Source organism: Mastigoproctus giganteus, chromosome 8, assembly GCF_048544385.1.
Source record: "Mastigoproctus giganteus isolate SK-2022 chromosome 8, ASM4854438v1, whole genome shotgun sequence".
Classification (NCBI taxonomy): domain Eukaryota; kingdom Metazoa; phylum Arthropoda; class Arachnida; order Uropygi; family Thelyphonidae; genus Mastigoproctus; species Mastigoproctus giganteus.
In genome coordinates this window covers 168,425,024-168,447,260 of record NC_143582.1, presented here as the reverse complement: position 1 = coordinate 168,447,260, position 22,237 = coordinate 168,425,024, and the positions used below count along the sequence as shown (strand labels likewise).

Genomic DNA, 22,237 nt, shown 5'->3' with positions numbered 1-22,237 from the left:
TAAAGGATTACCGAAGTTATGTTTGTGGTGACGAAGGGTGCAGCACGTTGTATGGGCTCAACGGCAGGCCATTGTGCGACATGGCAGTACAATATGGGAATGCAAGTCTGGACATGTGGACATGTTTATATGTAAAGGGCGGCTCCTAGAACGTCATTTCAACTCTGCCTCGTATCTCTGTGAAGAATGGTACCACTATAAAAGGGCCAGAAATGTGATTGGTGTAAGTTTGTGTGTATTATACGTGTGTTCTGTTGTTCTGTTCTGGCCGCTTGGCTACCCAGAAACACCAGACGCATCCACACCACGGGAGGGTGGGCCAGTTGATGTAAGGCACGTACGTCTCAAAAGAGACTCAGACCCAACTGGGGTTGCCAGAAGGTATGTCAGGATCCTCTAAAGGCCCATTCCAGAGGGAAAAAAGAAAGAGGAAAGAGAGGAAAGAATAAAAAAAAAAAACTACCCATGGTGCTGGATATGGAAAATAAAATATAAAAGAAATGAATAAAAATAAAAATGAAATAATAAATAAATAGAAGAAAATAAAATAAAAAAAATATATAATAAAAATATGATAAAAATTAATAAAAAAGAATTATTTTTTATCTTATTTTTAATATATATTTTCTACGTACTATATTGAGGTAAACGTCTCTTATTATTTTACAAATATTGATATCAACGTAGAACGTATTGAGCATTACAGCTCTGGTTCATACTATATAAAAAAAAGAATAAAAGAAATAGATAATAAATAAAAATAATAATAAAGAGGAAAAATTACACTTCTTGAGGATTTGAGTTTGCTCATTCAACAATCATTAAAGGAAATCTAACCAGCTATTCAGTGCCATTGAACTGTGTATCCTGTTGAGATCTGACGACACTGAATGCCTTCGCATAAATACGCCTTGAGCAAAAGCCTGAAGAATCTGATATGACTCCGAGCTTTGAAGCAGAAACGACTCCTGTCCTGGTTGAAAATTAGTAAGTGCATGAAGAGGAAGTTTAAGATCATCATACAGGGAGCAATGAAACAAGATGTGATCCCAACTTTCTGGTGATCCACACGAATAGAGGTCTACTTGAGATGAATTGAACCTAAAAGGACTCTGGTTCATCGATCTATGTCCTGTCAACAGGTAAGACGTGCATATATCCATGGAGAATCACGATTGAACACGTTTATCCAGGAGAAATGAAACTTCTGGTATAAATTTTCTCGTTGTTGCACCAACGGGAGCTGTATCCATCGGGACTGCCAGATATTAACTAACTCGTTCCACAGTCTCCTGATTGCTCTTTTAGTACCATCTTGAAGGTTGATGGTTATTCCCAAAAATTCAATCTCAATCTGTTTTTTCAGCCTGTATAAAAATCCTCTATAAATAAACTAAGTCTAAAGATATCAACGATTTCGGCCAGTACTTGCAGAGCATGCGTCGAGACTGTCTTTAACTATAGATCACAAGATGGTTCTCTGCAAGGAGGCGAGTTTAGATTTGAAGTGATTGAGCCTTGCTCTATGAAACCACCGGCAGCCTACGTGACCAGAAGGAGGAAAACTGCATTGTAATAGATCCTTAAAGTTTTTCTAGAGAGACTGCATTCAACACGGGACACCCGTGTTGAATACTAATCTCGATACTTGGCTATGTTTAGCCTTGACTATTATGGTTCTATTGGCAAAGAAAATACGAATTAAAAAGTAAAGGTGGTTGGAACACCTAGCCAATCGATCGTAGACACTCGAGGACGCTCTCCCACCAAAGGGAGTCTAAGGCGCCCTCGAAGTCAATGAAAACAGCCAGGGTTTATTTATGTACCGAGTTTTGAATTGAAGAGACAAAGTCCACAAGAGCATCCTCGCAGGAACGTCCGGAATAGAACCCATATTGACTCCTTGAAATCAGATCCTGTTATACCAGTAGGTTATTCAATCTAATGGCCATTAGTTGTTCTAGCAATTTGCCTAAATTAGCCAGCAAGGCGATCGGCCAGTACTATCTAGCAATTGCAGAAAGCTTATCCGGCTTTCTGATTAATTAACGAGAGCGACCTTCCAAATTTCCGGAAAAGTTTCTTCCTGAAGGCATCTGTTGAATAAGTTCAGAACAACATCAGGTTTTAATTTCTCCACTGTAATAATAAAAATCTTTGCCTCAAGATGTAGTCCTGGGTACTTCTGTACATTAACTTTTTTGAGAAACAGACTGCAGTTCATCCAACGTAAAGGGTTCGGTGGTAGTTGAGGGGCACATAAGATTCATTATCCGATCGAATTTTAGAATGAACTGCAGAGTCTGAGGCAGGATCATCCAATGGAAGCATCTGAGATCGCATTTGCTGAATCATGCCAATTCAGTGTTTCCACGGAGTCAGCCACAATTGATATTAGTATCAAAGGTCTTTCCTCTAACAATCTTGTATAGAAGACCCCAAGGGTTAGCATTTCCAGAGGTCTGTATGAAATTCATCGACGTTTCACGTCTTCGAGAGGCAGTGGCCTTCACGTAGTTTTTCCTCAATGAAGAATACTGCTTGTAAAAACGATTAACCTCGGCTTGAGGCCAATCTCTATGCCTTTGGTAATACCTGCGGGCTCGATGAGCTTGCCATCTCAACTGGGATATCTCCTGCTTCCACCATGAACACATCTTCCGATTAACCCTCTTTTTTCTAGAAGATTTATATGACGCTTTTATTATAACATTTTTAATATAGTTCACTAGATGCGAAATAGGTGGGGTTTCAAAAGAAGCAAGTTTCTGTTCGTCAAGGTCCAGAAGAATGGAAGAGTCAAAAGCATTCCACTCAATGTTTCTGATGGAAAATCTTATTAATTCCGGCAGTGAAAAAGTGTATGAACATGGAACGGTAGAATCAGTGGAAAGCACATAATAGATGACGCTGTGGTCACTGGTACACAAGTCCCTGTACGCATTCACAACAGGCCTAATCACCCTCATAGTTTTTTAAGTTATGCAGGAGAATCCAATATAGATACTATAACGATGAAAAATTTTAGATTCTTTTGCATAACTTGAAAAAGTATGAGGGTGATTAGGCTTATTGTGAATTTAAAAACAGTGATTAATTATTGAACTCCTCCAAGACAAGGCCACGTGCATCTGTAGAAGAGCTGTGCCAAAAATTTGATTTTGCGTTGACGTCCGATGAGATCAAAATATTACTATTATGATCTAGAATATATATATCACAGCCTCAAGGCAAGCAAGAGAGTGATTAAAGTCCTCTGAGTTGTTGTTATTTGGTTTTTAGGAGCATTAGCAACAAAGGCCATATTGCTCCGGGGATATGCGGTGGTCATTTCCTGACCTTTCCGCATCCTCCGTATTTGGTGGTCACGGGCTCAAACCTCGGTCTAATCAAGAAGCGTGTGCTACGCACTGTTGCTCCTGCCCACCTGGCTACGGAGGCGCCGTCCTCTGATGGTGGGCAGTAGAGGGAAATTAAATAAAAATTCATTAAGGAGTGTGTAACAAGAACGCAGGTAGAGAACTGAGTGCAAAATCCGTGAAGAACTGTGACGTCTAAAGAGTCATTAAAAATTAATATACAAGATTTAGGATTCTGATCAACAGGTTGTATTATTCTAGTTTTTATCGATTAACCCAGGATTTTAGACTGTGGTCCAGAATGGACGCGTACAAAATAAGGCTCCTGTATAGCGGCAGTGTCAATAAAATTTGTCTCTGCAGAAAGCCTAATCTCGTCAGCTACTGCCCGAGATCGCTGCCCGTTTATCTGCATAATCCTCAGACGGCCTGTCTCCCTCACAGACGAAACTGGCGTAGAACCGTTAAGAGAAGTAGTGTTGTTTACATTATGTACAGAGTGATGGGCCAAATTAGTCATAAGCGGTCCTTATTCTTGCGTCTTGTAATGCTCTTTTATATTCAAGACATTCACTGTGCCACTGCGGGCACAGTGACCGCACGAAGGGGATTCGTAGGAACAAAACTGTAGTGTGCCCATATCCTAGGCATAGATAATAAAAAAAAAGTAAAGTGCAGCCATTATCAACCCACTGCAGGATGGAAGCCTCCTCAACTCATGCTGAGGGAAATGGACCATAATCTGCCACGCTGGTCCAGTGCGGGTTGGCAGATCGACCGTATTCAGCAGTCAGGGACGTGAACCCCGGTCTACTCAAAGAGTGTGTGCTACTGCACTCCCGCATCTGACCACTCGGCTACGGAGGCCGTGGCATAGGTAATACTTTGTTACAATTGTAAACCGACGAATTTGTGAGAACTCCAAGATAAGAAGATCCTTTCTTGTGACAATAGGCATTTGTACATTCTTGGCGAGAAGTTTACCCAATGAATAAATGGCGATAATCTTGCATGGTTAGTAAATCTGAAAGCTATTTCCTGTTTACATTCTTCTAAGGAAAATCCATTGTCAGCCAAGTTTTTCAGAAAACTGAACTGAAAACTTAACTGAAAACTTTCTCTTAACTGAAAACTTTCTCTTAAAGAAGATTTTCGATAATTTCGTCTTTAGTTAAATCCTTTGGAACATCCTAAAGAAGCAAAGATGGATTTCCCATGGGAGGTGCTCCGAGAGGGACGCCAGCTGAAGCAAAAGACTCAGAAGCAGATAAAATTTCTAAATTTGTCTTGGTAGCAGTTTCTATAATAACTCCCCTATTTCGTCGGGCCGCATCTGAATTCATCACAAAGGCCGAGCAGGTATTTATAAACCTATCAAGGAGGTATGTTCTATTTTGTACATCCTGATTAAGTGCCTCTAGTTTTTCGTTTTCAATGAGAAGTGACATGGCTACGGTTTCCAAATTGTGCCACTTTTCTCTTAGGATATTACCAGATATTTTAGTAATCTTGTTTTCCTCTTGGAAGAGAAATCCAGAAAAATCCTTACGCGGTTTAGATATGGTTCCCAAAATAGCAGGTGCGTCCAATTCGATGGGGAATACAAGAACCATATCCCAAATGATGATGCGCCGCGCACTCATACGTATGGGACTCTACAGCAGACGACCCAAGAGGCACCCTCTTCTCACCTCCGATCATCTTCGGTGGCAAATGCTGTGATGTCAAGGAGGACTGGAAATGAGGGTGTTGGTTGGATGAGTGCAACACCTGGTGGTGTTGCCTTAGTGTGTGCCGCAAGCAACACCGATCCGTGGACCAATCCTGCACGGTGCCCACTATCCAGGCAGGTTGCAGTGATTGCTTAGTATGGGGCATGTTTTTCTTGCAAGAACTAGAACCCCCTTTTGCGTATGGACCAACGTTTCACTGGTGAGATCTACTGGCAGCTCTTAGGGGCCCATGTGCACCTTGCCATGTTGCATTTTTTTTCCCGGACAGAAATGGGATCTTCCAGAATGATGTGTATTCTGTTAATTTTGTCGAGCAGTGTAGTTCCTGTGTCGCGTTCTAAATAAATTCCTCAGTAGTTGCAGAGGGCCTTTAAGCTTGAGAAACAAAAAAATAATAATAAAATAAATAAATATATAAATAAAAATAAATAAATAAAATATAAAATAAAATAAATAATAATAATAAATAAATAAATCACAGGGAGCTAAATCCAGTGAGTTTGACGGATGAGAACGCACGCTTATGGAGTGCTTCGCAAGAAATTCGTGAGTGGAAAGACGCCGAATCCGGTGGTATTGTCATGATGCATGTGACCATTCCTTAAAGCCCACTTTTCAGGCCATTTTCTCCGAAGGGCCCGCGCAATCATTGTAGAACCGTTTATTCAAATAAACGTATATCAATCTTTTACTCAATTTTCCTTTTACAGGATTTAATCGGTATTATTTTAGCATATTTCTACATTTTACTTTTATTATTATTATTAGCCATATGGTACAAGGAAGCCTGAGGCTTATGCTGTACTAGACAAAAAAAAAAAAAAAAAAATTCTGCGTTACCCTGAGAGAGAGAGAGAGAAGGGAATCACCAAGAAAGAGAAGAACGTTGATATCCAAGTGGGACTGCCTCCACGGGGCGAAAGTGGGGCAACGCTGGGCCTCAGCAGGGGTCCAGCGGCTAAATGACCAGATGAACAACGGTACACGACACCACACAAATACAATTCCCACACACTTTTAAATCTCTGGCTTTTCCAGTCAACTGGTTCACCCACAGTGTAAACCACGCGGAAATGGGGGAAACCCCTGGTGCCGTTTGACCCTAAACACACTTTCACACTTTCACTTTCACTATCCAAGTGGGATTGATATCCAGCTCAGGACCCTGGGTGTGTGTGTCAAGCCCATACTCGCCAGATATGAACCCCTGGGGATATTTATTTATTTTTTAATTATATTCTTCTTTTTATTCCTTCCTTTTTTGGTCTCTGTCGGGTCGACTATGACGTATACGTTTCATACATGTACATCATAACAGAAACAGAGACCTTGCTTATTGCTGTGGTTCCTTCCGTTCTGACTGTCGACCCTATGAAGAAGTAGTTAAAATCTTAGGACCTACAGCACTAAGTAACATTTTTATTATTATTATTTTTATGTTAATTTTATTTCAGGTATACTGCTTTTACTTCGAAGGCACTCTCAATTTATTCCATTGTAATCACACTTGACAGGTCAGCACCCCTACCGAATACACTGATCATTACATTTGTCTATATTTCATTATGGTTGCTAAATATTTCTGCTATAACTAGTAGTGCTCCGAATCTATAATCAAGTTTAATATATTAATTTTTTCGTTCTTTTTTCTAAATTCAGTTTTGTCACTACATCCTATTATTTTATTGATATATATATATATATATATATATATACAAAGGGTACTAGGAAAGTTTTGCAATATGACACAACAATGAATCACAGGAAGCTGCTTGTTGCTGCATGTTGAGACATGTTCATACGTGCATAGTAGCCGCCGCGCCAAGTCGATGGGCTCAGTTATTCATTAGTAGTGAGAGTGTAAAGTGCTTGCGATGGCATCGTGGTCACGAAATGAGATAAGGACAGTTTTGCGGTATAATTTCGTGCGTGGTTTAACCATAGACCAGTGCTTAGAAGAAATGACTCTTGCACTAGATGATGATTGTCCACATCGTACAACGATATTCAGGTGGTATAGAGAATTTCAATGGGGAAATTTCACTCTGGAGGATTCTGAGAGGCCGGGAAGGCCACGAACGTCAGTTACGGAGGAAAACGTTACTGCTGTGAGGAAAATGCTTGACGAAAACAGGCGAGTGACCTACCAACAGATAGAGGATACTTTGGGCCTAAATGCACCAGCAATTCGTTCGATTCTGCAAGATCATTTGCACGTGAAGAAACTTTGTTCTCTCTGGGTGCCGTATCAACTGACTGAAGAGCAGATGACACGACGCGTGACTTGGTGCCGGGAGATGTTAAAAAAGTTTGATAAGGGACAATCTCGGTATGTGAACAACATCGTGACAGGTGACGAGACTTGGCTGTACTATTACGATCTGCTGACCAAGGCTCAAAACAAAGTATGGGTCTTTGATGATGACGACACACCCGTAATTGTCAGAAAATCCCGATCTGTAAAGAAGAAAATGATAGCTGTATTTTTCAAATCGAGTGGAATTGTGGAACGTGTCGTTTTGGACACGCAGAAGACAGTCACAGCTAAGTGGTATACTGAACAATGCCTGCCTAAAGTCATTGGATCTATGAAGAACCTGCGGCCAAAGTCAAGAATGGACACCTGGTACCTCCATCACGATAATGCTCCAGCTAACCGCGCCAAAGCCTGCACCGAATATTTGACCACGACAGGACTGAAACTTCTCGAGCACCCTCCCTACAGGCCAGACCTTGCTCCCTGCGACTTTGCACTGTTCCCGCATGTGAAAATGAAGCTAAAAGGGAGGCGGTTTTCCAGTGATGAGGACCTTCTACGGGCTTGGGACAACGAGTGTGCTTTACTCCCTAGTGAAACTTGGCAGAACTGGTTTAAAGATTGGTTTCGGAGGATGGAGAGGTGTATTGAATGTAGAGGAAATTACTTTGAAAAAATTAAATAAACAAAGCTGTATTGCAAAACTTTCCTAGTACCCTTTGTATATATATATGAGTTAAGTTAATAATGGTAAGAGTTTTTTAAAAAAATTTGATATACTAGCTTATCAGGTAAACCTTAAACCATGGCGGGTACCCAACGTATTATAACATTTAATATTTGCTTTGTTATACTTGGATATATATATATATATATATATATATATATATATATATATATATATATATATATATATATATATATATATATATATATATATATTATATATTTTAGTATTCCTTAGTTCAAATTTATAAAGAACCCTGTGAATCAGAGAATACGATAGGCGAGATCTTCACATTTGATAGCGATCGTCTTGCTTTTTGATGAAGGTATCACAGACGATATTTTGAAATGCCTCTTTGTTTACTACTGTTGTTTTGGGTTGTTATTTGACTGACTGAAGCCTTTCTTTTACTCTGCACATTCTCAGCCTCCGTTGGTCTTTTGCGTCAACGAGCTGTTTTCGACCGCCAGATAGCCGTTGGTTAGATGGTTTTTGGTTATTGAACCAATCTCGATACACCCAAGACAGTCGTACGTGAAAACAAACATGCAGTGTGTGTGCAATATCGCATGGTACCAATGTGTTACTGATGGACCGTCCCATTTTATGAAAAGGGTAGTAGGTGTACTTAATAAAGTGGCCACTCAGTTTATACCTCTCACTATACGAAATAGAGCCATCTCATAACTCATGTTGAAAGTTTCATCAGTGTCACCTGAAGACGTGCTAAATACTATAATATGAAATTTGTAGTACGCATATGTGTATTGTGGATGTCCTCATACCTCGATGCACCATCTCCGGACTGTTTTTTTGTGGGAACTGTTGAATGGAAAATGTTGAGAATTAAGCCATATTTTCGCCCGTTGTGTGAAGGATAGCATTTATTGGGATATTTCAACAATCGAATAAGTTACGTTGCAAGTTTTGGAGTTTCATTGTCTTTTAAGAGTTGAATCAATTTCATATAGTCTTACCTATGATTAATGTGATTTCTGTATACAGTATGTTACGGAGATATTAACAATTTAATTAGTTCTCAACTTAGCTATGCACCGTGCATAATTACTTCTGTATATTGTACTAACAAATGTATGAAATTATTTCTGTTTTACGTGTCATCTCAGAGCCTTAACAGGAAGGCCCTCCGCTTCCATCTCTCCATTCATGACATACCAGACAGTTTTGCATTGTAGCTGAACCGCCCAAATCTGGAACTCCATTATGCATATTGTCCATATGTTGCCTAAAAGAGAATAAATAGATTGCAAGGTTCAAAATGCAAACATAGGTCGTTAATTTTTTATTTAAATGTTTTCAAATATTCAACGGTGGACTTGGTGAAACTTTCGGCGTTGAAATTTTCTCTTTAAATAACCACTCTTATACCACTTGGATTTTTTAGTTAATTTAATTAGCCTATTGACTGAATTTATTATAAAGTTAGTTAACATTTAGGGAACCTTGCCAGAACCCATCATGAGACCATACTTGGCCGTACTGTTAACAGCCTCCTGCTGAATGAAAGTCTCCTTCATTCAGCAGGAGGCTATTAACATAACCAAGTGGGATTGATAATTGTTTTCGGCAGGGTTCCCGAAACGTTGCCTAATTGTATAGAACATTTAGTCAGTAGGCTAAATAAACTAACTAAAAACCCAACGTGGTATAAGAGTGGTGATTTAGAGAGAAAATATCATGAAAAATTATCACATACTGTCCTGCCTAATTATATTAGATTTTGGCCTTGATCCATGAACTCTACATGAAGTGATCATATGTATTAGTTTGACCCGGAGAGTATCACTTTCACAGGACTTGTCCCGGTGTCTGAAAAACAGTAAAATATAACATTTTTATTTGCTTTGCAGTATGACAGGGAAAGAACACAAAGAATAACTGTCCCCAATTTAGGCAACATAACATCATAATATCAGATGGTATTTTTTGTATTATTGTGAGGTTTATTCAGAGCGCTTGCAATTTGCGACTGCCCTCCATTATGTTAATTCTGTTTCAGCTAAAATACACTTAATGTTAATAAACAAATTTTTTTTAACATTATACAGGATGAATTTCAAATTGTTATATTTCGTTATAATGGGGCCGCGTTATAACGAAGTTTCCCGTTTTGGGTTACAGAAAATGTGGTCATTCTAACTGTGTACAGTATATTTTGGAATGAGAAATAATCAGTTTCTTGCCGTTCTCTAGTCTACAGTATAATACTTTTCTGTTCGTTAGTCTCCCGATGTAAGATATACTTGCACAGTATATGTATAATAAGTTACGGCAGAGGTTCTCAAACCACGGATCGACCCCCGAAGTCGCGAGCAACTTAGATGGGAGGGGATCGCAATTTTTTTTTTTAATTTTGCCTCAGGTTTGAGATCTGATTTTTTTTTTGTTTAATTTGCATTGCAATGGTTTTATTTTATAAAGTTGTAAGGTTTTATCATTGTTTTATTTGATATATAGATTAAATTTTAATTACTAAGAGTGAGTGGTATATTTATGTCTTGCTAAACTCTAACCAAAATGAAATTAGTTTTATTTTTGGAGGCGGAGTCGCACAAATTCGTTTATCATTTTAGAGGGTCGCGGTATGGCGAAGTTGAAGAATTCCTGAGTTACAATGTAAAAATTCAGTATTTTCCTCTTTTCATGAGCTCATCGTTCTCCTAAAAACCGGTGAAGAACTTATCTGTACTAAATTGCAAGACACTTTTGCATGCATGGTGAATTCTTCTATGATCACCATAGCAAATAAAATAATAATACGAACAAGTGTTTATAGATTCTGGATATTCGCTGTCTCTGCAAGTCCGTTTATTAGAGTGATCCGCATCTAATAGTTTCGTTTTAATGAGATGTTTTTGAGTGAAGTGTCCCATTACCAATAAAGATGAAACGGGACGCCAAATAGTTTCCGTTTTTTTTTTTCCTGTTTTATTTTGTTACGTGAAAATATTGTTAGACTGCATTTCGTAATTGTTACTTTTTTAAAATTTTATTAGATATCGATCAATTCGACTGCCCAATAGGAAATAATCGTTGACACGGTTGGAACGAAAATACTTATAATTCATTATATCTGTAGCATTCAGTTATATAAGTAAGATGTATTATATGGATAAATTTTAGGTTGAAAGAAAAGCATTCATAATAAAATGTTTACTGATTCAATATCTGTTCCCATTATTTACGAATTTGTAACTAACAGCAACATAAGTCAAAACGTACAATTATCGTGGTAGACACTGTGCTTTTAAGAAAAGTTCAGTGTCATCAGTTAAGGACCACGCAGCTTGCTGAACTACTTGAACTACAGCGTTTTCCAGACATCATTGCCTGGAAACGATTGTTAACCACAATAAAGATGATGACTCGCGTGATCTCTTCACCTTGCTTCTGGCAGCTGTATGAGTGGCACATCCAACCATTTGCCTTAAGAGGCGCGAATGATAGCCAACAGACTGAAGATGGCCGACAAGTTCTTAACAACCAGAGCGTTGTAGTCAATTCAGAGCTTATCACTTATGGGAATTGACTTTGATAAGCTTGTAGCAGATCAGAACTATAGAAGACAAACCGGTGTGGTTTGTCTTCTCAGCGGTGTGGTTCGCTGAGACTACTGTTGCCCAGCAGTTTTGGATATTGATGTCAACAACTCTGCATTCAGTTGCGTATAATTATTTGAACAAGTGTATATCTCGCGCAGGTTGTTTCAGTAGATGTGAAGTTAAGACGTTTTTACTACAACTGACAGGACTCTAGACAGAAACGTAGTGATGAGACTTTCATTTTATATTTTAGCTATTCTGTTATATTTTAGCTTATCTTTTATATTTCATTTTATGTTAGTCCTCTGGCATTTTCTTCCATGAAAATTTGTCTCATACAGATGTACTACTATATTTATATTTGGCAGGACAAATAAAGATTTAAGATGTAAGTAACTACTACAGAAATAAATTACGTGTTAACCAGTGCTTGTGTTTTCATGCGTGCTGCATAGTCTCACGTATCTGTTTGTTCGACAGGTGTCTCCTGTTTTTAACTTTTTAAAATCCGGTCTCTTTTCGGTACATGAAACTAAAACTGAAATATTTTCTGAAAGTTTTTAGTTAAGACTTAACGTATTAATACTTAACGTATTAATATGTAAAGTAATATATTAAGTTATCTATATGGTATAGGTGATAATTCTATAACCAGTAATAACCGATTGAAGTAATAAGGGATGTATAGGGAGAGTTTCAAAATATGAAATCCCTGAACTCAACCAATATTGTGATTATTTTGAACAAAAGACTAGAGTTACCCTGCCCTCCGTTTTATTAGCTAAACAAGAAATACTTCCTGTAAAAGCTTTAAAAAGCCTTCCTTCCGTACGTGTACATCAAATTATATACTGACGGCAGGGGTTAAAATCAAGTGAATATTTCCTGCCACTTTATCCATTTGTCTTCATATTAAACCTAATCGCATGCATCAAGCTTATCCAACGACTGAGGTGTGTCCAAAAAACATCCACAGTCGCGTATCTCATCTACGTCTCCATAGTGACGCTGCACACGGCTACCACGTGGTATTAGCACATGTGATTGAAACAGGAGGAGAGAAAATTTACGTCTTTAGTAGATGCAGAAGTCGGTTATTGGGGTTGTGGATGTTATCGAGAGAGGTCACTAATGTCTGTGTTTCAGAGCTCGCGATGTTGGGTACGTGTGATAATTGTCGTGGGAATCCTCGGGGTTGTTGTGTGTCTAACAGGAATAGTAATGTTGGTGAAGTTTCCAGGCATGGTTAAAAAAAAGGTCGAAGCGGTGAGTGCACCTTGATACCTTCATGTAATTAGGAATCCAAAGTGAGCTCTTATTCTTTAAATATTCCTTTTGGCTTTTTATTTAATTCGGTGTTGTCCTACGATAGTTGAGTGAATTCGCCAGTGAATTATTAGGAAACAGTGCTATATTATACAACCTTCCCCCCCCCACTAAAAACACTGTACTTTGCCACATATGTAATTTTTGCACCGGCCAACCATGGCTATATGGACCCAGGTACAAAGTCTTCGCCCACCTCAGAGGCCGTTTGTTATTAGGTTTTGTTTCTGAGGGGACATTGTTCTACCAAGTGGGTTAGTCGGTCTCAGGCGAGGGTAGCATGGCTTTTCTCCCGGAAACTCGGGTTTTTCGTCCAGCAAACAGAAAATCGACCTCAGAACACATGCAATTTACAGACAGTATACACGAAGCAATGTGGCTTTCGCCGGCGATGCTCCTAAAACCCTACTACAACAACAAAGTGGGTCGTCAGGAAAGTGTTCCTTTTTCTCTCCGATAATTGGGCCCTAACTTGTTGAAATACTTATATTTGAAATCATTTTAATGAAGCATAACATTTATATTAAACTGCAAACATTAATATTGTTTTTCTTAACTTTTAAATTGCCATCCACTCTTCCACACCTTAAAATTTGGTACAAATTTTAGAATCCTCTTGCTGTTCTGTGTTATTTGCCTTCAGAGATATTTGTAAATTTAAAGGAAGGGTGGAAGTAAGTAGTATTTCTTCCAGATCGTAATTTTTTTGTGGTGTGTTTTGTTGTTCTTAGCGAAGAGGAAGCTAAGACTATGAGACTTTAATGTATAATTCGATATAACATTATATACCGAATAACAGGCAAACCGGCAATGGCATGCATATCAGTTTGTCATTCTGTTTTTATGGATGAAAAACCTGAATAAAAATCCAGGGGAGGAAGCATGCAATCCTTACCCGAAACGGGTTAATTCGGCCACATCTTAAAAACGGCCAATAAAAATTCCTCCCGTCACGACGGGATTCGAACGTAGCTCTTTTTCAGAAGGTATGTAATTACTATAATCCGTTCGTTCCTAGAGAAACAGTGTTAATCCATTCCTAAAAAATCCACCCTGCTTTAAAAAAATTATGTAAGTTTGGTTTTTAACTTAGCAATGCCATGAGTTCTCCAATTATCGCAGACAATTTTTCATGCTTAGCAGCAGATGAAACTTGCGACGCATGTAGCAACGTTTTTGGGAAAGTTGTGCGATGGAGAAGCAGATAGCGTCGACTTCTAGCATGCATGATACTATTAAGAATGACATGCTATATTCGCTATGTTTTTGAATGTTTCTCTTATACTATTACGGCATAAAGGTGGAGAAATGGTAACCGATACTGCGCCATATATGTAAGAGGCAAAATCAGGAGAAGCTTTCTTTCTGAACTCGACTCATCTAACTTTTTTGGCACATGCCCCAAAATGAAATATCATGCTCAAATTTGGAGGCCACATTTAAGAGATTGCATTGAGAACCTTGAAAGGTCCAAAGACGAGCGACTCGTCTGGTGAGAATAGTAAAGGAGCGTCCATATGAGAAGAGATTACAAAGGTATGGGTTCTAGAGCCTGGAAGCAAGTTATTTCGTGTAGAGGAGAATCTGACAGGTGTATAAGCCACTGAGAGGAGGTGGAGCAAATTGAGGGACGGTGTGATTTTCACGTTGGAACGGGACAGAAAAACCGACAGGGCATAAATACAAATTACTTGGGTAAGCTAACAGACCGAATCCCGGAAAGTTTGCATTTGGTAAGTTATATTTAGATTATTATGATTGGTTTACATATGATAAGATGATAAGGGAATATAGCCTATATTCCCTTATCATTCTCTCCTCACTGCAACTGGATTGGTACCCTTTGACGGTGGGAAGAGCATGATGAAGAAAATGCAGGTTGTATAGAGAAGGATTTTTTTTTTTTTTTTTTTTTTTTGACTGATGCAGCAGAATCCTAGTTTCCTTGTTCTTTTGGCCTTTACCAATACTAAGTTTGGTTACAGAGGAAATAAGAGGTATGTTCCCTGATGTGACTTAAACTCATTTCTTCTAACGAAAAAGCTTTCCCTAACGTGTGTTTTCTGTGTAAATAGTATAAAAATCTGTCTGATTTTATTTTACTACTCTCTCTCTCCCTTTTTTTTCATGATATCCTCCGCCAATTCTCTCCAGATGGAGTACTTGAAGCTGCTTCATTTCATCATCAGTATCTCGAGGATATTAAGGATATAGGTTTTAGGATATAGGTATTAAGGATATACCTTGATGCGGGTTATGCAGTTTGTAAAACTAGCTATTATTCACACTTAATTTTCCTGTTTAACTAGTGGTATCAAAATTCTTCCAAATTTTTGGAAGAATTTTGATACCAAGAATTTTGAGTCAAGGTGTTTATTTACATGATTCTTTAAGGTGCACACAGGTAATTGCAAAGAGGGCTTTCAATTCAAAGATTTAATATATAGTTGGTGTACCATTGGCCTGTATGACAGACAGTCTCAACCCTCCTGTGGGAATACTTTCTCTCCACTTCCGGTAGGTGTTGGCTCGAATTTGCCTCCATTTCTCCTGCAAAGCGGCTGCCAGAGCCAGTTTGGAAGAAGACTGCTTTGTTTCTATTCTAATCCGGCACATCAGTTTATCTTACAGATGTTGAGCGGATTTAAGTTCATGCTGTGAGACGGTCAGTCCAACTGTATTGGCGCATAATTGTCCAAGCATCTAGTTAGGTTATAGACTTCATGATTTCAGGCGCTGCCGTAAATGAACAATGTCCGAACGTGGTGGCATACCACGAGAAACCCACCATTAAATTTTGAGACGATACGCTCATGCACAAAGTCAAAGTATTCTCCAGACAATCTCCATACCCAGACATATCATTTGAATGAAGCATTCTGTAGCATCTTCTTCCAATGTTCTAAAATCCATAAACGTCGGGAACGGCAACACTCTTAACTCTATTTTGCATCGTGACTGTCATATTGAGCAGCTGCCCTTCCATTGAACCCAAGACTATGCAACTATACAGATGACTGACATATTGACAGATGTTCCTGTGGCCCCTTGGATCTGTTTCAAGATGCTTTGCACAGACTGTGTGAATCGCGAATTACCTTCTTTATGAGTTATTGAATACGTTCCATGAGTTTTTCAACCAATCCAGACTTTTCGTTTTGTCGAGGTGAAAGACACCTGCAGTCTTTCATCGTATGAATAACATCCACTACAGCAGATTTTAGGAGCCTCAGACAGGTCATAGTTGGACATACAAAAATGATATTGATGTGGCATCCAACCATTATCTCATATTGTAAATTAGTAAGTTCCGGTCCACGACGCATTTTATTGACTTCTGCTGTACAGCCTGACTTACGAGATTTATAGTGTTAGGGTCAGGCACCACCTGTGGTTTCCCACATCTAAGCCACGAGATTTACAATGTACATAATGTTTGGGTGAGGCGCCACTGGTGGTTTCCCACAACTGTGCCTTTGGTACTCTTCTGAGGGAAAACAGTAACTCTAACAGTAAAGAACACATACACCCATACTCTATAAATGCCAGAGTATGGGTGTATGTGTTCTTTATGTAGTGTTATGTCGTGTTCTGTTCTTTAGAATTATCATTAGTAAAGGCTCATGATGCAAGAAGTGCATAGCTTATATAGCATCAGACAAAAAAAAAAAAAAAAAATTACCTCTTCTCATTCACCCATCCACTCGCTCCAAATGTTGTCTAGTTTTGCCTTGAATCTATTTAAGCTATCGACTTCTACAACGACAGGTGGAAGTTTGTTACAGCAATCAACCACCCGCTGGCTGAGGTAAACTTCCGCACGTCTACCCTACAACTGTCTTTCCTCAATTTCAATTTATACCCTGTCAGGCGATTATTCTGAACAAGAGAAAGAATCCAATCAGCATTGAGCATGCTCAAACCATTCAAGGTTTTGTACACCTCAATCAGATCACCTCGCAGGTTCCTAGTCTCCAGACACTAATTTGCAAAACTTAAGCCTTTCTTCGTAAGAGCAACCCTTTGTTAGATTCATTAATCTTGTTGCCCTTCTCTGTACTCGTTCTAGTAGCTCTACATTCTTCCTAAAATGAGGCCTCGATACCTGTGTACAGTACTCAAGGTACGGCTTGACCATTGCCTTATACAAGGGGATAATCACCTCCTTATCCCTACTAGAAAAATTCCTGTATAACATTGACACGATGAGCTACTCTTGCAGACCGTCTGCACTGCTCAGAAAACTTCATATCTGCCTTCACAATTACTCCCAGGTCCTTTTCATTCTCTACCACTGTCAATGGTAGAGAATGAAACTCTACCTTTTTTTTTTTTGTCCAGGAAGCTCTGACGACCCTGGGTGAGACAAGCCAGAGAATAATGGGCAGACTGGCTACCTCCTAGTGGTGTGTGTGTGTGCGGGCAACATGGAGTCCCATCAGGGGCCCTGCGGCCAAATACCAGGACACACCACAGAACCTAACACAATATGTCATATACAACACACAACACTTTTCTGGGATTAACAGTAGTACTGTATTCCTTCACAGCGAACATATGACGCAGATGTGGGAAACCACAGGTGGCGCCTAACCCTAATACTATGCACACTATGTCAGTGTAGTACCACAGAGTTGATACGTTATTCTGGAGTTACTGCTTCCCATATATAGTACTTTACATTTGTCAATGTTAAACTTCATTTGCCACCTCTCAGCCCATCTACGCAACTTCTCTAGAACTCTTGCAGCAGCAACAGGACATTAATGTCCACTTGGACATTAAGCCTGATGTTCCACCATCAATATCATTAATAAATATAGAAAACAGCAATGGACCCAACATTGAACCCTGGGGACTCCACTAATAACATTGGTCCACGATGAGCAGTGTCCATTGATTACCACTCTCTGTCTTCTCCCACTCAACCATCCCTTTATCCATAGCAGCAATTTGCCTCCAATGCCACACTGTTCCAATTTGTGCAGCAGTCTTCCATGTGCAACAGTATCAAAAGCCTTTCTAAGATCCAAATATATGATATCAAAATTATTCCTTACATCCAGATCCTTTGTGACCGCATCAGAGTATCCAATCAAATTGGTCAAACAAGACTCCCCTTAACAAACCCACGTTTTCTCCGAGCTATAACTGAAGTCGTCTACATGATCCTGCAGGGCTTCTTTAACTAGTGCCTCCATTAATTTCCCTGGAACAGAAATTAAACTAACAGGTCTGAAATTACTTATGTTTCCCTTTGATACTCCTTTGTGAATTGGAGTGACATTTGCACATCTCCAGTCCATGGATACCTCCCCTGAATCCAAGGAAGCTCTCATAATTATGTCTAAGGGTTTGCTTACTTCCTTTACTGCCTCCTTTGATATAACTGGATTGATCCCATCCACCCCAGGTGCCTTTCTTGTGTTTATCTTCAACAATTTCTCCTCCACTTTACTCTCAGTTATTACAAGATTCTCTAGCTTTCTGCCGGAGTTGAATACGCCTCTGGCATTCCCCTCGCTGAATAACTCCTCATGTGCGAATGTCGATGCAAAATATTCATTTAGTTTGTTAGCCACCTGAGCGGGATCATCAACAGTTGAGCCATCAATATCCAGTGGACCAATCTGATTCATCTACTTTCGTCTAGAATTTACATAAGTAAAGAACTATTTGCTGTTTTTCTTTGCATCCTTTGTCAAAGATTTCTCGTAATCTGCCTTTGCCTGCCTAACCTCCTTTGTAACTTGGTTACAGACCAGCTTATATCTATGAAAGGCTTCCGTGTCACCTCTTAATTTATATGTATCCCATTCATTATTCTTCTCTGCCACATGTCTCATTAGTTCATCTGATATCCATTTAGGCCTAAACCTCGAACAGTATTTCTTAGTTGGTATGAAAAGCCTAGTAGCTTCTAAGGTTAATTCTTTCAATGCTTCCCATTTTAAATTTGCTGTTGGTAACATCGTCAGTTGGTCCCACCGTATTTAATTTAAATACTGTCTCAGACCTCCGTTGTCGCCTTTACAAAAGCAAAAACCCTTCCCTTTACCCCTGATGGTAGTTACCTCTTTGAGTAAATCCCACTTCAGCACTCTGTGATCACTGCCACCTAGTCGTTCCTTTATCTGTAGATTCTTAATACATGAAGAATCACTACTGATAGTCAGATCAAGACTATTACTCCCTCTAGTTGCCTCCTGAACGGGTTGCTGTAGAAAACAATCATCCAATAAATCCACAAAAGCCTTGCTAGTGTGTGATTCACCAACCCACAAATTCCAGTCAATATCTGGAAAATTAAAATCCCCATTATAAGACACTTGTGATTTTGCTCGCCCACTCTATTTCTCTGTACAATTGTTCATTATACTCATCAGAGTCATTAAGCCTATAACACACACTCCTACTCTCAATTTTGCTTTCCAGTGCTTATATCACACCAAACTCATGTTTAGTCTCTAGAGCAAAGTTTCCGGCATCCCCCCTCTCCCTATACTTCTCCCTCAACCCATGCACGGTACTAAGTACTATAGGTTTTGATACCTTTCGTGTTTGGAGTTTTCATAAAAAAAAAAAAAAAAAAAAACTGACTCGGCACTTCACTGCCCAGCCATGTCGACTGGCTGTACTTCCTTGGATTTTATGTGTTCCTTAATTAATAGCATAACCCTTCCTATCCTGTCCATCCTTCCTGTATACATTGTACCCCCCAAATTACATTTCTGCATTCCTTATATCTGTGTGTCACCACGTCTCTGATGTCACAATAATATTTGCCTTTGATGTTTTGACCAACACCTCAAATTCATCAAATTTATTTACTAAACTCCTAATAATGGTGTACAGGCAAGTATACATATGCCTGTTCCTATTCTTATCTATTCTAAACACTGCCCATGTATCTACTTGTTCCGCAATGACTCCCAGCAGTCTCTGGAATTCCCTGCACCTTGTTCTCCAGGCTGCTGTGCATTCCAATAGAAGCAGTGCAAGAATCATTTTCACCTCTGTCAGTGGCTACTGGTAATCTATAAGTCCGTGTATCTCCCCAAGCTAGCAGTTTTCCAACCCACTTAACCCTTCCTGGATAGCATCAGCAAATATTCTTGCACCTTTTTTTATTTAAAAGTGTATCCCATCCCTCTAAAAGCAGTCTCTCCTGTTAACAAGCACAGAGCAATCTGAGAGAAATTCTACCCCTTGAGCCTTGCACAATCTGTCTAGTGCCAAATTGATGGACAAGGCTCTAATCATATACTCCCTCCTATCGTGTCTGGGCAGAATTGCAGACACTTTCAAATTCAACCTAACTCACGGCTTCTTTTCAACATTCTTCTGGCTGCTTGGCCACTGGACCGCCTAATGGGACCCTATGTTGCTCATGCACACCACTGGTAGGTGATCCACGAGATTTATACTGATATGTTTCACCTAATACAGTTGGTAGGATTGCCGTTATCCCCACACGGTGTTGAAAAGACTTGATTTCGAGTTGTCCCCTCAGTGACCAGAGGAATTTTTAAGGGCCTTTTTCATAACGTAGCTGAGTTAGTCTCAGGCCAGATTAGCATGCTTTCTCCTCCCGGAAACTCCAGTTTTTCATCCTGCAAGCCGAAAATTGACCTCAGAACACAACGCAATTTACAGGCAATATACACGAAGCAATATGGCCTTAATCGCCAATGCTCCTTTTTTTTTGTTTGTTATTTGGTTTTTAGGAGCATTGGCAACTAAGGCCATATTGCTCCGAGGATATGCAGTGGTCATTCCCTGACCTTTCCGCATCCTCCGTATTTGGTGGTCACTGGCTCGAACCTCCGTTTAATCAAGAAGCGTGTGCTATGCACTGCTGCTCCTGCCCACCTGGCAACGGAGGCGCGCCGATGCTCCTAAAACAATACAACAACCAGCGCAGATTCAATGCTGGAGACATGCACCCGACCAGCATCACAGTAGCTGAGTAGTATCAGAAGGGGGTTTGAGCCGAATGACCTTTAATGGCAGTGATGAAAAATTTTCATTTCTAGCTTGCCAGGTGCTGTTGCTTACTTCCGGTTGTGTTTCTTTTTTCTTCCGTCAGGTGGTGCCAGTTTATTTTCTTGTTTTTATTTTTTCTCCCTAGATGGGGCTAGTGGTATTTTCTCCATTTTATTTTTACATTTAAGTGGTCTCGATTTTGAGTTTCCGTGTTTGCTTGCTGGTGAGGGATCCCCAAGTAGTTTCAAGTTAGATGTTGCCTTTCAATGTAGTGGTTGTGACGTCAAAAGGAGGATATGAATATTTTTAAAGTTAATTATGTGGGCAATGCATACTGGGGGCAAACTTAATTAGTGAGATGCATTCTGGGGATACTTAATTATTGTTTTGAATGTTAATTATGGGAGCGTTGCATTCTGGAACATAGAGCTGTGTTAGGGATGAAATTTCGGACAGGACAAACAAACTATTATTTTAAGGCCACCCGAATAATGAAATTCATCTGCCGTGCTGTGTATCTTATTTCTTTTAATTGCGTGTGTTCTATGATCGATTTTTCTGTTTTGCTGGACGAAAAACCCAGTTTGTAGGGGAAAAACCTTGCTATCTACGCCTGAGACCGACTAACTCATCCACGGAGTAAAAAAAACCATTAAAATTCCTCTCGTCATCGACGGGATTCGAACCCGGGCCTTTTCACCCAGTGTGGGGGAAAAGGCCCGGGTTCGAATCCCGTCGATGACGAGAGGAACTTTAATGGGCTTTGTTTCAAAGGCAACATCTAACTTGAAACTACTGGCAGGACACTTAATTTGTGTTGTTCCCGATGAATTATGAGATTTTTTGAAAGTTGATTTGGGCGCAGAGGCGGCTGGTGTGGCCTCTTGGGGTCCCGCAGCCTCCTGTTTCCCCCACCACGGTGCATCTGTGAAGCAGAGCCTTCAGAATAGGTTCCATTGAATATTCTCAAGAAAACATCCAATGTATTTGTGCCTATTAAACTTAGAATTTGTTCACATAAACAATTAAAGTACATATTTGTGGTTCCTTCTGTCAGTAGAAACTGAAATTTTTCTGAAAAAAATCCAATGTGCTTGAACCATTAACTTTGGCTCAAGTTAATGCTTTTTCCTTTTTCCCTTTTTCCTCACATAAACAATTAAAGTACATATTTGTTCCTTCTGTCAGTAGAAACTGAAATTTTTCTGAAAAAAATCCAATGTGCTTGAACCATTAACTTTGGCTCAAGTTAATGCTTTTTCCTTAAGAATGTAATTTAGCCCTTT

General features: G+C 39.4%; 1 protein-coding gene and 1 pseudogene across 1 annotated transcript in view; both read left to right on the top strand.

Annotated features, from left to right (window-relative positions):
- LOC150081997 (roundabout homolog 2-like) overlaps positions 1-11,626 on the top strand; it is a 34,399-nt pseudogene extending 22,773 nt beyond the window's left edge.
- A 1,126-nt stretch (positions 11,627-12,752) lies between these two features.
- LOC150081996 (lysosome membrane protein 2-like) overlaps positions 12,753-22,237 on the top strand; it is a 302,034-nt gene continuing 292,549 nt past the window's right edge. The window contains exon 1 of the mRNA XM_090380393.1: positions 12,753-12,905. Within this exon, the coding sequence (XP_090236519.1) occupies positions 12,771-12,905 (135 nt within the window). The 5' untranslated portion in view covers positions 12,753-12,770. The remainder of the gene's footprint in view (positions 12,906-22,237) is intronic.